The sequence below is a fragment of the Cherax quadricarinatus genome, chromosome 9, assembly GCF_038502225.1.
Source record: "Cherax quadricarinatus isolate ZL_2023a chromosome 9, ASM3850222v1, whole genome shotgun sequence".
Taxonomy (NCBI): domain Eukaryota; kingdom Metazoa; phylum Arthropoda; class Malacostraca; order Decapoda; family Parastacidae; genus Cherax; species Cherax quadricarinatus.
The window spans coordinates 16,235,202-16,249,906 of NC_091300.1; the positions used below are offsets into that span (position 1 = coordinate 16,235,202).

The following is a 14,705-nucleotide window of genomic DNA, read 5'->3' on the forward strand; positions in this document are numbered from 1 at the left end:
TACTAGTGTGTTGTATATACTCCATATATATGTTACAATTATCTATAATTAAAGAAAAATAAGGTTATTCATTAAAATGACAACTCGTCACTGTCTCCAGGAGCAATAATTCTCAGCATCACCTTGAGGAAATTTAATGAGTGCATTCCGGCCACGCTGTGAGCATCTGGGTGTATCTCTGAGCATCTGGGTGTATCTCTGAACATCTGGGTGTGTCTCTGAGCATCTGGGTGTGTCTCTGAACATCTGGGTGTATCTCTGAGCATCTGGGTGTGTCTCTGAACATCTGGGTAAGTGTGAGTATCTGGGTGTGTCTCTGAGCATCTGGGTATGTCTCTGAACATCTGGGTGTATCTCTGAGCATCTGGGTGTGTCTCTGAACATCTGGGTAAGTGTGAGTATCTGGGTGTGTCTCTGAGCATCTGGGTGTATCTCTGAGCATCTGGGTAAGTGTGAGCATCGGGGTGTGTCTCTGAGCATCTGGGTAAGTGTGAGCTTCGGGGTGTGTCTCTGAGCATCTGGGTTTGTCTCTGAGCATCTGGGTGTGTCTCTGATCATCTGGATGTGTCTCTGATCATCTGGGTGTGTCTCTGAGCATCTGGGTGTATCTCTGAGCATCGGGGTATGTCTCTGAACATCTGGGTGTGTCTCTGAGCATCTGGGTGTCTCTGAGCATCTGGGTGTCTCTGAGCATCTGGGTGTGAGCATCTCGGTGTGTCTCTGAGCATCTGGGTAAATGTGAGCATCTGGGTGTGTCTCTGAGCATCTGGGTGTGTCTCTGAGCATCTGGGTGTCTCTAAGCATCTGGGTGTCTCTGAGCATCTGGGTGTGTCTCTGAGCATCTGGGTCTCTCTGAGCATCTGGGTGTGAGCATCTCGGTGTGTCTCTGAGCATCTGGGTAAGTGTGAGCATCTGGGTGTGTCTCTGAGCATCAGGGTGTGTCTCTGAGCATCTGGGTGTATCTCTGAGCATCGGGATGTGTCTCTGAGCATCTGGGTGTGTCTCTGAGCATCTGGGTTTGTCTCTGAGCATCAGGGTGTGTCTCTGAGCATCTGGGTGTATCTCTGAGCAACGGGGTGTGTCTCTGAGCACCTGGGTGTGTCTCTGAGCATCTGGGTGGGTCTCTGAGCATCTGGGTGTGTCTCTGAGGATCTGGGTGTGTCTCTGAGCATCTGGGTTTGTCTCTGAGCATCTGGGTTTGTCTCTGAGCATCTGAGTTGTTTCTGAGCATCTGGGTGTGTCTCTGAGCATCTGGGTGTGTCTCTGAGCATCTGGGTGTGTCTCTGAACATCTGGGTGTGTCTCTGAGGATCTGGGTGTGTCTCTGAACATCTGAGTGTGTCTCTGAGCATCTGGGTGTGTCTCTGAACATCTGGGTGTGTCTCTGAACATCTGGGTGTGTCTCTGAACATCTGGGTGTGTCTCTGAACATCTGGGTGTGTCTCTGAGCGTCTGGGTGTGTCTCTGAGCATGTGGGTGTGTCTCTGAACATCTGGGTGTGTCTCTGAACATCTGGGTGTGTCTCTGAGCATCTGGGTAAATGTGATCATCTGGGTGTGTCTCTGAGCATCTGGGTGTGTCTTTGAACATTTGGGTGTGTCTCTGAACATCTGGGTGTGTCTCTGAACATCTGGGTGTGTCTCTGAACATCTGGGTGTGTCTCTGAACATCTGGGTGTGTCTCTGAACATCTGGGTGTGTCTCTGAGCATCTGGATGTGTCTCTGAACATCTGGGTGTGTCTCTGAGCATCTGGGTAAATGTGATCATCTGGGTGTGCCTCTGAGCATCTGGGTAAGTGTGAGCATCTGGGTAAGTGTGAGCATCTGGGTGTGTCTTTGAGCATATAGGTGCGTCTCTTGGCATCTAGGTGTGTCTGTGGGCATCTGGGTGTGTCTATGAGTATCTTGGTATGTCCACGAGCATCTTGGCTTGTCTATAAGCATTTTGATGTGCTTTTGAGAGTCCTGGCTTGTCTGTGAGCATCTTGGTGTATCTGAAAGAATCTCTATGTGTCTGTGAGAATCTTTGAGTATCTGCAACCATCGTGGTGCATTTGTAATCACCTCGGTACGCTTGTAATCACCGAGGCACGTCCGGGTGTTATCTTCCAGAGAGCTTAGCACTAGCCTTGGATGCTGGCGACGCTACTGTGGGAGCATCCCAGAGCTTCTCGGCCGTCAACTTGCCGAAACTTAGCTAGTGTCTACACGAGCGACGCTGTAAGCACCTTGGTATGCAAGTCCTGGCCCACGGCAGGCGGCTGCAGGTGAGGAGCAACACACGTAACGATCATTAAAATAATGCAATAAACTCCACTTAACTCGAGGCAAGAAAAAAAATAGCACCGCTCATTACACCTTGTTCTTAGTATTCTGTGGAGGCTGTGATGCTGTGTTCCCTGAGACCCAGAGCTCCACGGCATCGAGGGAAACAAGAGAAGGAGATGAGAGAGATGGGAGGGTGTGGTAAACAGGAAGAGAGGGAGGAAGTGGTAAAGAGGGAGAGAGTGGGAAGTCTAAAAAAAATACTGATAAGGGACAGAGAAAGGAAGGGAGAGTTACTGAATGTAAATAGTGGAACAAGTAAGGCATATAAGAGAAATATGGAAAGACTGATAGATAAAGCTAGATCGTAGAACAGAAGGCAAGAACGTGAAATTGAGAGATAGAAGGATGAGTATGAATGCTGCTCGTGGCAGCGAAAGTGATTGACCAGAGTGAGGAGAAAAGTGAAGGCAGTAGAGAGAGAGCTGAAAAAGGTTAGGAAGCTGGGAGCCCAAACAGCCTCATTACAGATACAGGTCTTGTACCTGTACTGACGACGCTTGAGTTACTAACATCCTCCTCTTACACACTCCCATCTACCACCGCATTCCTCACGCCTGGGGTTTGTCATTTGTATGTCTGTCTGTCTGTGTGTCTGTCTCTCGGTCTCTATCTCTGTCTGTCACTGTTTCTCTCTCTCTCTCTCTCTCTCTCTCTCTCTCTCTCTCTCTCTCTCTCTCTCTCTCTCTCTCTCTCTCTCTCTCTCTCTCTCTCTCTCTCTCTCTTTTATTTTACTGGTTGATCATGAGGATAATTAAAATATTTTCATGGATATTCTCTTGTGTATTAAATTAAGGAAATAATTAATGACGGGCGCCTGCGTATGATTTAATAACAATAATAATAATAAAAATAGTAATTATTATTATTTTTAATTATTATTATACTTAATGGAATTCGGAGAACATAATCTCTAACAAGCATTCATATGACTGCAGTTGCTGCTGTTCGTGCTGCTGTAGCTTCTGCTGTTTACATTGCTGCAGTTGCTGATCAGGTGCTGTTGAACATCACTAGTGTAATCAGGAGCGGTCTGCTGTACTAGCAATTATGCTCTTTGCGATTTGTAGACGGTGGTACAAGTCTGTATATCCTTTGCGTTCACTGATCCACGCAGCTCTAGCGCTCCACACAACTATACAAACATAAGATGCAGTCCTATATTTATACGAAGCGTTAAACCTCTGTGGACCATGCAACGCAAATAGTAGTGGATTTTCGAGCCTCTGTCCGCTAATCGCTAGACGGACGCGTTACTCTCGCAGCCAGTCAGACTGAGGTGAGGATTAATCTTAAGTGTAGTACATGAGTCCGGAGCCTGCGCTGAGAGTTCCCCAGTAAATCAAGTTGAACACCAGACAGATGGCTGAGGTGGTGATTTTCGATGTTTTAATGTAGAAATGAAAGTCAAAATTCGTTGCTGGAAGTCGCAAGGCGGAGAGAAAAGTCTTCCCTTTACCAGAATCTGGTGTTCCGCCAGTTTGCATAGGCCTGACTTGTGTGACTTCGATGTGACGTGCCGCCTCCTTCGGCGGCGGCGGGTGAGCCCAGGTCTTTGAGACGTCACCGTAGGGGGAGGAGCCGGAGACGCCACTGAAACCGTCGCCGTAGTCTATGACGAGGTCGATGACGGTGTGCCAGATGATGATGAGGAAGTTGAGGAGAATGCAGAAGAGCAGCCACACGTCAACCATCTTGAAGTAGGAGGTCTTGGGCAGGGAGGCGGAGACTTGGGTGAACAAGGTGGCCAGCACCAGTAGGGAGGTGAGAGCCGTGTTCAGACGAACCTGGTGATACAGATCATTCAGACATGCGGATGCTGGCGAGGGGCGCTTGCTTCAAGGAATTAGAGCTACCCTCCTCTTTCTTAGATCAAATCTGATTGCCCGCCCATTCTCCTGGGGTTGTATGACCCCCTGTGGATTTAGAGCTTCCTCATACAATAACCCACAAAAACATGCACAAGATACTGACATCGAATTATCTATTATTAGTACTATAATTATTATTATTATTATTATTATTATTATTATTATTATTATTATTATAAGGGTGCAGAGTGGGTCTTGACTCACCAATGTTTACACTTCAAGTATTATTATAATCACAACAGAAGCGCTAAACCTACAAGGGTCATGTTTACACTGGAAGTTTTCAGACTATCAAAAAATCCATTTAAAGTCCTGGTGGCCACAAAATCATCACCTTTATTTCGAATTACCAAAAGTCACTTAAAATCTTGTTAGTAAAGAAATCAAACAACAGCAGCGCACGCACACACACACACACACACACACACACACACACACACACACACACATATATATATATATAAACACGTGGCGAGGTGTCAGAGTGGGCACCTGTGACCAGCGGGGTCCCACAGGGGTCAGTCCTAGGACCAGTGCTGTTTCTGGTATTTGTGAACGACATGACGGAAGGAATAAACTCCGAAGTGTCCCTGTTTGCAGATGACGTGAAGTTGATGAGAAGAATTCGTTCGATCGAAGACCAGGCAGAACTACAAAAGGATCTGGACAGGCTGCAGACCTGGTCCAGCAATTGGCTCCTGGAGTTCAACCCCACCAAGAGCAAAGTCATGAAGACTGGGGAAGGGCAAAGAAGACCACAGACGGAATACAGTTTAGGGGGCCAGAGACTACAATCTCATTCAAGGAAAAAGATCTTGGGGTGAGTATAACACCAGGCACATCTCCTGAAGCGCACATCAACCAAATAACTGCTGCAGCATATGGGCGCCTAGCAAACCTCAGAACAGCATTCCGACATCTTAATAAGGAATCGTTCAGGACCCTGTACACCGTGTACGTTAGGCAAATATTGGAGTATGCTGCACCAGTCTTGAACCCACACCTAGACAAGCACGTAAAGAAACTAGAGAAAGTGCAAAGGTTTGCAAGAAGACTAGTCCCAGAGCTAAGAGGTATGTCCTACGAGGAGAGGTTAAGGGAAATCAACCTGACGACACTGGAGGACAGGAGAGATAGGGGGGACATGATAACGACATACAAAATACTGAGAGAAATTGACAAGGTGGACAAAGACAGGATGTTCCAGATATGGGACACAGCAACAAGGGGACACAGTTGGAAGTTGAAGAAACAGATAAAACACAGGGATGTTACGAAGTACTTCTTCAGCCACAGAGTAGTCAGGAAGTGGAATAGTTTGGGAAGCGATATAGTGGAGGCAGGATCCATACATAGCTTTAAGCAGAGGTATGATAAAGCTCACGGTTCAAGGAGAGTGACCTAGTAGCGTTCAGTGAAGAGGCGGGGCCAGTAGCTTGGACTCGACCCCTGCAACCTCAACTAGGTGAGTACAATTACGTGAGTACACACACACACACACACACACACACACACACACACTCATACACATACACATATACACACACACATACACACACATACATACACACACACACACATACACACACACACATACACACATCACACACTCATACACATATACACACACGCACACACACACACACACACACACACACACACACACACACACATACACACACACGCATACATCACACACACACACGCACACACTCATACACATACACACACACACACACACATCACACACACACAACACACACACACACACACACACACACACACACACACACACACACACACACACGGAAGTGTGACCTAGTAGCGACCAGTGAAGAGGCGGGGCCAGGAGCTGTGACTCAACCCCTGCAACCACAACCAGGTGAATACACACACACACACACACACATATGTCTGTCTGTCCACGGCTGCCTTTGTCAAACAGGAACTAAGGCAAATTTCATTTATCCTCCGATTCTATCGATTACACTGTCACACCATTTTCCCTTCTCACCTCGAAGATGGGCGCCCTGAAGAAGAGGGTGAGGTAACTGATGATAAGGAGGGTGAAGGAGGGAACATAGATGTTGAGTATTGCGTAGCCATAGCGTCGGATTAGTTCCACGCGAACGCGGGAGCCACTGTACTGGGTGGCGTTGTTCACGTCCAGGTCGATCTTGCCTATCCTGTACTCGACAAGCAGCTTCGGTCCCATGTACTCCACGCTCGAACCTGAGGGAGTAAACAGGAATTACGATGGTTTGATCACGAGTTGTTGGTGCCTGAGGACGAGTTTTGAGGATTTCAGCCCAAGTTGTAGAAGTCTGAGGGAGAATTTTAACAGTAACAGCAAAAGCCTGATATTTTTAATACTAGTTGCAAATATTTCAGAACGAATTATGAGGGTTTTAGGACAAGGATGTGACCACGAGTTTTAGGGTTTCAGGACGAGTTATTAGAGCACGAGTTGTGAGGGTTCAAGACGAGTTACGAAGATTTAAAGTCGAGTTGTGAGGGTTTAATAAAGGCGAGTAACGACCATCATTATGAGTGACAGATCTGATGAGTGAGTTACAAATGCCTTTTATTGGGAAAATTTTAGCAAAATCTTAACATTTTATATGAAATTAAAATAACTGTTGGTTTTGCAATATTTTCACCTTCAGTGGTTTCCAAGAATTTTTAGGAAATTCTAATTTTTTCACAGAAATTAAAATATAAATAGTTACTGAGCTTTGTAGACAAGTTTTCATTTAGATCATTGCATTCTTGGACGAATCAAAATAAAATTAAAAATACCGCGAGTATCTGGAAGTGAATAGAGGACGCTTGAAAATCAAGGTACGACTGGTGAAGATCGAGGTACGACTGGTGAAAATCGAGGTACGACTGGTGAAAATCGAGGGACGACTGGTGAAAATCGAGGTTCGACTGGTGAAAATCGAGGTACGACCGGTGAAAATCTAGGTACGACTGGTGAAAATCAAGGTACGACTGGTGAAAATCAAGGTACGACTGGTGAAAATCGACGTACGACTGGCGAGTTTAAAGAGAGATTAACGATGCGACACTAAAAGCATGATCCTAAACATAAGACTGGAAATATTCTTAGTTGTGAGACTGAGGATAAAATTAACTATATTCCTGACCAGTTAACCTAACGAACTGTAAGACCCAGGACAGTTAATATTTAGACACAGCTAAGTGAGCAACTCCAGCGGATGAGTGTCACATTATACACTATCATTACTCACTGACTCACAAATCAGGTACAAGGAACTGGCCTGAGAGATTGAAGATTAGGTATTCGGAGGATGCTGAGAGAATCTGGAACTGCATGTCACACTTCTGGATGTCGAACGGATAGAGGACGAGGTCGAAGAAACAAGTGAACACCGTGTGGTACTTGCGGGTTGTTGACACTGGGTTAGTATCCCCCTGGTAAATTTCAACTGGAAGTGAAGAGAAAATTTACCAGAAAATAAATTAAATCACAGAAAGGGTGGGGCTTTAGATTTTAGATTTTGCCACTCAAGTGGCAAATGGTCTAGGAATTACGCCCCAATAGGGTAAACAGGAGTACATTTGGATTTCTATCTACAGTTCACTTATCTGTTACAAGCAAATTAAGAAATTTGCTTAATATATCTGGTATTTCATTGTTTTTTTCATATTTCAATTTCGAAAATATCGTAAAGATACTTTGGAGTCAGGCGACCTCTGAAAAAAATAGGCGATTTCACCTAGGAGAGGTTTTTATTTTATATGTAAGCAAGGATCTTCACTTTAGGAGACAAGATGGACCTGCTGACCTTCGTAAGGATTGGAAAGGTCAGGCACATTGTTTTCATCTTCCATAATGACAGTGGTGACTGCGTCTGAGTCCACGGCTGTGTTCTGGATGTTGTCTGTGTTAAGGAAGCTAAGAGTAGGTCTCCAGAGCATCTCCGCCTGTTCTTGAGATACTGTGGACGAGCAGGAGGACGCCTTAGTGAGTGACAGGAAAGAAAATAGAAGAATGAAGAGAGTGAATGGGAAGGGATGGGAGAGGAGATATAGGCAGTGATAAATACTGACATGGCATTTAGGAAGGATTTCGCATAGAGATGCTTTATCAAAAAAATATGAAAAAAGGAAAAAAAATTAATTAATGGTCATGAACATATTATATATATACATATAATTATATATATATATATATATATATATATATATATATATATATATATATATATATATATATATATATATATATATATATATAAATATATGTATATATATATATGTGTGTGTGTGTGTGTGTGTGTGTGTGTGCGTGTTTCCAGGATTCACATATCTCAAATTGTCGATTCCTCAATTCAGGCACGTTCCAGATTTACAAAAATAAATCTGTGAGATAAACTGAAATATAAAGTGAGCAAATGGTATGGATATACTTATGTGGCGAGCCCAGCACAGAGTAAACACAGAAGATACATCTATTTCTGCAAAGTTTATCTTGTAGGTTACGAACTGTTATTTTGCCCCAGCTGGTATCAAAGCCCAGCCTTATCTGAGGTACTCGACCATCCCCTTTCCCAGGATGCCACCAACAACAGTCGGCTAAAACTCAGGTATCTGTTTACTGAGTCGAACCCAGATTCTTTCGATTATGAGCTCAACGATGAATCGAGTGAGCTATGGTTCGCACCTTACAGGTAGTAAGAGATAAGTTCCTCACCTGAGTTGAGTCTGGCGAGTTTCTTGAGGTTGTTGTAGGTGAGTCTGTTGTCATACCATGTGAGGCGGAGGTTGTAAGTAACAGAGAGCAACATGTTAGTGGTGTCCACGTTGAGAGTATCCATCGTCACACTCACTGAGATAGCCAGGGCAAGGTCGCTTGCTGCACGGTGTGTGTGTGTATGTGTGTGTATGTGTGTGTATGTGTGTGTGTATGTGTGTGTGTATGTGTGTGTGTGTGTGTGTGTGTGTGTGTGTGTGTGTGTGTGTGACGAATGAGAAGATATAAATTAGTTAAGATGGTGAACAACGGGAAGAGACAGAGATAAATCTATAAAATTTAAGATTACTTAGAGAGAGAGAGAGAGAGAGAGAGAGAGAGAGAGAGAGAGAGAGAGAGAGAGAGAGAGAGAGAGAGAGAGAGAGAAATAACCATAAAAACCTAATTCCTATATACTCCTTAAAACACGTTCTAACAAAAGAAAAAATTACTTAAAGGCCAACTGCATCATTTAGCACAGGCTGGGGAGGAGGAGGAGGAGGTTGACGCATGAAGACGTGTTTCATTATATAATCTCTGCGCCATCAGGCGCTGCATGAGGCGATATTTTATGCATGACTTAAACACCTCCACACAAAGGCTCCCCTTATCGATCATGAAATCAAAACAAAGGCTGGCCACTAGCATCACACCGCCCACACCTCCCCGGCTCTCTAGCAGACCGACGACACCATGCTACACCATATTTCTTAATTATAAGTATATTAATATTTTTAGCGGAGGGTTAAACATACGAAATAAATAAGAAGAAATAAGAGTAGTGATATATACAGACATATGCAACACCAGGGCAATATGCAACACCAGGGAGTTTTTATTTTTCAAAAACGCCTCGCCAACCAGTGTTTTTTTTTTTTTTTTTTCAATGTGCTGCACGTGTGTCTAATTCATCAACGTGCTGGTACTGCATACCATTAATGCTGTAACACCAGTATATATACCTAGCCTTGTATATTCACAGAATTATAAATTTGTAGTATTGTACAAAAGTACTTTTACCTATCTCATAAAGCTATTTTTTTTGTACACAAGATTTTTTCATAAGTATGATTAAAAAAATACACCTAATATGGAATATCGCGTGGACAGACCTTCACAGTGCATGGTATTCAATTTCGGATGCAATTTTTCATTTGGAAGAAAAAAATCACAATATGGAGGAGGTTTATAAGGGCTGACTCTACTGTATGATCATCAGATGCCTCAGGTACACCATACCAGGTCTAGGTGGTAATCTGGACCTGTAGTCCGCTGGGTAGTTGATGATGTCGCAAAGGCTCTCGTCTGTTTTGTCCTCGCAGTCGAACCTGAGATCGCAGCGCCGGGCGAAGGGGATACAGACTCCGTCAGAACAAGTGAATTCGGACGTGGTGCAGGGGGAGAGTGTTAACACCCTGGGACCTGGTGCCTGGCCACACACCTCCATCTGGTGGTGTAGGTGTGAGAATGAGTGTGTTAGTAGTGTTGGTGAGGCTAGTAACATTGGTGGGGATGTTGTTGCTGGTTGTGACTTGTGTGGTGTTGGTGATGCTTGTAATGGTGGAGGTGGGGATGTTCGTACTGGTGGTAGTTCTTGTAGTGTTGGTGATGAAAGTGCGCTCTCTCTCTCTCTCTCTCTCTCTCTCTCTCTCCCTCTTTATTAAACAAGTTATGTATGCTAAGCATAACAGTTCATTCTAAAGAAACACGAAGTTCACTACAGTTGGAAGATAATTAACATTATAGGTCTGTATACATATGAATCTCTGACAACGTTAAAATTCGCTAAAAGAGCAGAAACAACACAAAATATATTACCTGGGCTTCCAAAACTTTGAAAACACTCTCTCCTCACTTTAGTCTCCCAGGTGAGCCTGCCCATGGGGTACGTGTAGCGAGCGAGAGCAGCAGTGGTACTGACGGCGACGCTGGTGTTGCTGTGGTGGTGGGGAAGGATGGCCATGGTAGTGTTGGTGACAGTGTTGTACCACATCCACCCTCCATCATCCATCTTCTCCACTGCATACTCGCCGAAGCCGAAGAATCCCAGGGGCCTCGCCTCCAGGTTGAAGTAGAACATCCTCTAAAGAATAAAAAAAAGCACAATGACTGTAACAATACACATATAACCCGCACATTATCGAATGATACGTCGTCACAAGTGTCGTTCTTCAATGTGCTGGTTATTTGTGTATAGCACTACATCCTCTAGGTAAACACAAGTAAATCTGTGACGTAAACCCGCTGGTTAGTTGCCATAATCACGGGAAAGCGCTGATCCTCCAAGGATCATAAAGATCCTGTGGAATGGGACTAGGATTTGCTCATGGGAAGATTGGGTATATACTGACCAGACATTGAATACACTGTGAGCAGCTCCCAGCTGTTTTGCAATACTGATTATCTACCAAGAGTCACCTACAACACCCTGAAGCTTTAACCAGTGGGTGGAACTACCAGCAGCCACCTGATGGTGGTTGCTGGTAGAGTTCTACCCAATGGTTAGAACAATTTTTAAGGAAAAATAGCTGTCGCAGCTTCGATTTTGAAGACAATCTTCATAATTTAAGACAGTACCTTGTGGGGTACCAACACTCATACCAGTGTGACTTAAGTGGTTTAAAAAAACGACAAGAATGAGACACTTATGCAACATTTGGGAATCTTTATTGAGGAAACATTTCCCCAGCCAGTGGCTTCTTCAGTCCAATACAAAGAAGGTGGAAAAAAGAGGAGGAGTTTGAGGTAAGCTGTCCTTCAACCTGGAATCAATGCGTTCTTCCTCATCTTCCATCGTTTTTCTCAGTACTAGACTGAAAAAGCCACTGGCTGGCGAAACGTTTCCTCTAACCTCATACCCCACTAACCCTCTTTTAGAATTATTGGAGGTGCCAACCCCCTTTCTTTGATCTAACCTTAGTGCCTATTATTTCCTAAAAACTGTATAACTCTTTCGGGTTTCATTTTCCCATAAATATAATAATAATAATAATAATAATAATAATAATAATAATAATAATAATAATAATAATAATAATAATAATAATAATAATTCTCAATTACTCTTCGATGTATTTTATCATTCTGACTATTGTTGTTTCTGCTTAATTTTATATTACATTCTCATTTATCCATTCCATCTTCCTTTTCTTTTCGCATATTCATTTAGCTTATTCCTTTCGTTTTCTTTCCTTCCTGTCTATCATATTCGCTCTCTCTCTCTCTCTCTCTCTCTCTCTTTCTCTCTCTCTCTCTCTCTCTCTCTCTCTCTCTCTCTCTCTCTCTCTCTCTCTCTCTCTCTCTCTCTCTCTCTCTCTCTCTCTCTCTATCTATCTATCTGTCGTCCTCAAATTATCTTCTTTAACCCTCCATCACCTCCTCGTCCTCACAGATGCCCCTGAGCGTCCAGGTGGAGTCAGCTGGTGTGTGACAGGCGGCGCAGCTGTGCTGGTCGCAGCTGGTGTCCTCCAATCCTTCCCAACGCAAACGGTTGCAGTTCTGGTACTTGTCGCCATCTGGGTTGTTGATGCGGAAGAACAGCTGGCTCTACGGAGAGAAGTATTCACTCAAAACTCGCGGGAAGAACAGCTAGACCTTGGGAGAGAAGTGTTCACTCAATACCGTGGGAAGACGAGATATAAACACTTGAAGAGAGTAGTTTGCTCACGTTGTTGAAATAAGCATTGGTGAAAGGGTTGTACCACAGGTTTTCATGGCCCTCGTCAGTCACGGCTGACCACTGCCTCTCACAACCTGCAAGTTAACACGTCCTAGAAAATTATATATATATATATATATATATATATATATATATATATATATATATATATATATATATATATATATATATATATATATATATATATATAGTGAAGGTGTGTGTGAGAATAGATAGAAATACAATGTAAAAAGAGACTGCATATTTCGATGTCTGCTTAGGACTTTGTCAGCTTTCCTTTCTTGGATTAAACACATGACCACCATGAGAATGTTTGACCACTTACAGGCTTAGCGCTTACCCATTATTACACTAAATAATGTACCCTTACCGCCGATGCCTTTCAGGTATTCGAACTCCTTGAGCATTCCGTCCGGTGTCGCAGGGTCGTGGATGGCGCCTCTCAGACCCTTGCAGACGTAGACGGCGTCATGGTACCTCAAGAGTGGCAGTGGCACCACTAGGCGTCCTCGGGAGACAGAGCCACACAGCTCTCTCAACGCCACCACCTGCATTAGCCTCAAGCACACTAGTGATCTCCAGGAACATAGGGAAGACAATGCTGGAAAGCATCTGTTAATGTGGTGAGTATTCACTACAGAGCTGTGTCCTCTCCATTTCCCCATTCAGCAATTGGATTAAGAAGGAAATTAGACGGTGACGATAGTTTGTTCGTTAGGAAAGTGCTAGGTGATACCCAGCTCAGTGAATACTGTAAGCAACCGTTGGCGTACCTGTAGTGGGTATCGGTGTTTATGCAACTGTTTTTGTACAGGTGCCGAATATCCTTCATTAAGCAGCTGCTGGATAACTGGGGTAAAACATCCCCTTTACGAGCATCTGCTGGGTTACCGGTGTTGTATCCCCGTGGGTTGGAAATCTTATTCATGGTCCCCGTATCTGCCGAGGGACCATGAATAGGATTTCCAACCCCGTTTAAAGTGATCACCTTATAGTGAATTAAGAAATTAGTGTTACTAACATTTACAACAGAACTGCTCATCATCTATGAACCGGAAGTAGTTATATGGCATAGCCAATGCTAGTCTGAAAATAGCCTAAAAATGTTCATAGATTTTATTACACTAATTAGGAATATTTTTTTTTTCATATTAAACCCCAGACTGACATCCACATCATCAACAACAATTCGTATACCACTCGACTCGTATTTCGTTCATAAATTGATTTACATGTACTCACGAAATCGTAATGACGCGTATTTTTTATTCACGCAGTATTGCATGAAAATATGTAATGGTAAATCATTATTAACAATAGACAGTATCATTGTACCACATCATAATGATATGGTTTTAATTAAGTCTCAATATGATGAGAGACAATGATAGAAGAACCGAACAGCGCACTGTCAACAGTACGTTACAGTACGAGCCTAAATTGACAACACATTGTTTCATACTGAGTAGATCTTTGTTAAGTTATTACTTAAATTCTACTCAGTGCGAAACATTGTCCCTAAAAAGCTGTTTGGAGCTTGCTACACCTTTAAGTTGCTGGACACATAATTCGCCTCTCCTTCACCTGTTATGGAACTTGGTGCACCATCAAGTTGTTGGACCAGGATAACACGTGCCCCCTCACCTGCTCTTGTTCCTGCTGAACCTACCAGGTGTTGGACCAGGATAACACGTGCCCCCTCACCTGCTCTTGCACGTGCTGTACTTCCCAGGGGTTGGACCAGGCTAACACGTCGCCTTCAAGGTCGACCTCACACCGAGACACACTCTGGATTTGCTCTTGGCTGAGGACTCGACCCCACACATTAACTTGACTCAGCTTCCCGCTGTATGAATACTGAGACTGGGTAAGGAGAGAGAAATTAACTTTAATTGCGACAAAACTATGGACAATGATGCATGACACGTGAAGTGTTCAGAAAAAAAGATTGTATCAAGTACTTAATTAAGAACGTTAAGTTTCTTTCCCATCAATTTTCTGATTACGGAAAATTGGAAGAAAAGTGATGTAAAAAGACGATGGCGTTCGAAATGTGGAAAGGTACGAAAAAG

General features: G+C 43.6%; 1 protein-coding gene across 2 annotated transcripts in view; it reads right to left on the reverse strand.

The window, feature by feature from the left end:
* Positions 1 to 3,141: 3,141 nt before the first annotated feature.
* The window catches only part of LOC128686190 (uncharacterized), a 76,788-nt gene continuing 65,224 nt past the window's right edge, over positions 3,142 to 14,705 (reverse strand). For both annotated transcript variants that reach the window (XM_070083476.1, XM_053772999.2), the window contains 11 exons: positions 14,338 to 14,496; positions 13,004 to 13,181; positions 12,622 to 12,707; positions 12,330 to 12,500; positions 10,810 to 11,037; positions 10,194 to 10,401; positions 8,916 to 9,077; positions 8,008 to 8,160; positions 7,480 to 7,647; positions 6,210 to 6,427; positions 3,142 to 4,111 (listed from right to left, as the gene is read on the reverse strand). In XM_070083476.1, the coding sequence (XP_069939577.1) occupies positions 3,617 to 4,111; positions 6,210 to 6,427; positions 7,480 to 7,647; positions 8,008 to 8,160; positions 8,916 to 9,077; positions 10,194 to 10,401; positions 10,810 to 11,037; positions 12,330 to 12,500; positions 12,622 to 12,707; positions 13,004 to 13,181; positions 14,338 to 14,496 (2,226 nt within the window). In that variant the 3' untranslated portion in view covers positions 3,142 to 3,616. The remainder of the gene's footprint in view (positions 4,112 to 6,209; positions 6,428 to 7,479; positions 7,648 to 8,007; positions 8,161 to 8,915; positions 9,078 to 10,193; positions 10,402 to 10,809; positions 11,038 to 12,329; positions 12,501 to 12,621; positions 12,708 to 13,003; positions 13,182 to 14,337; positions 14,497 to 14,705) is intronic.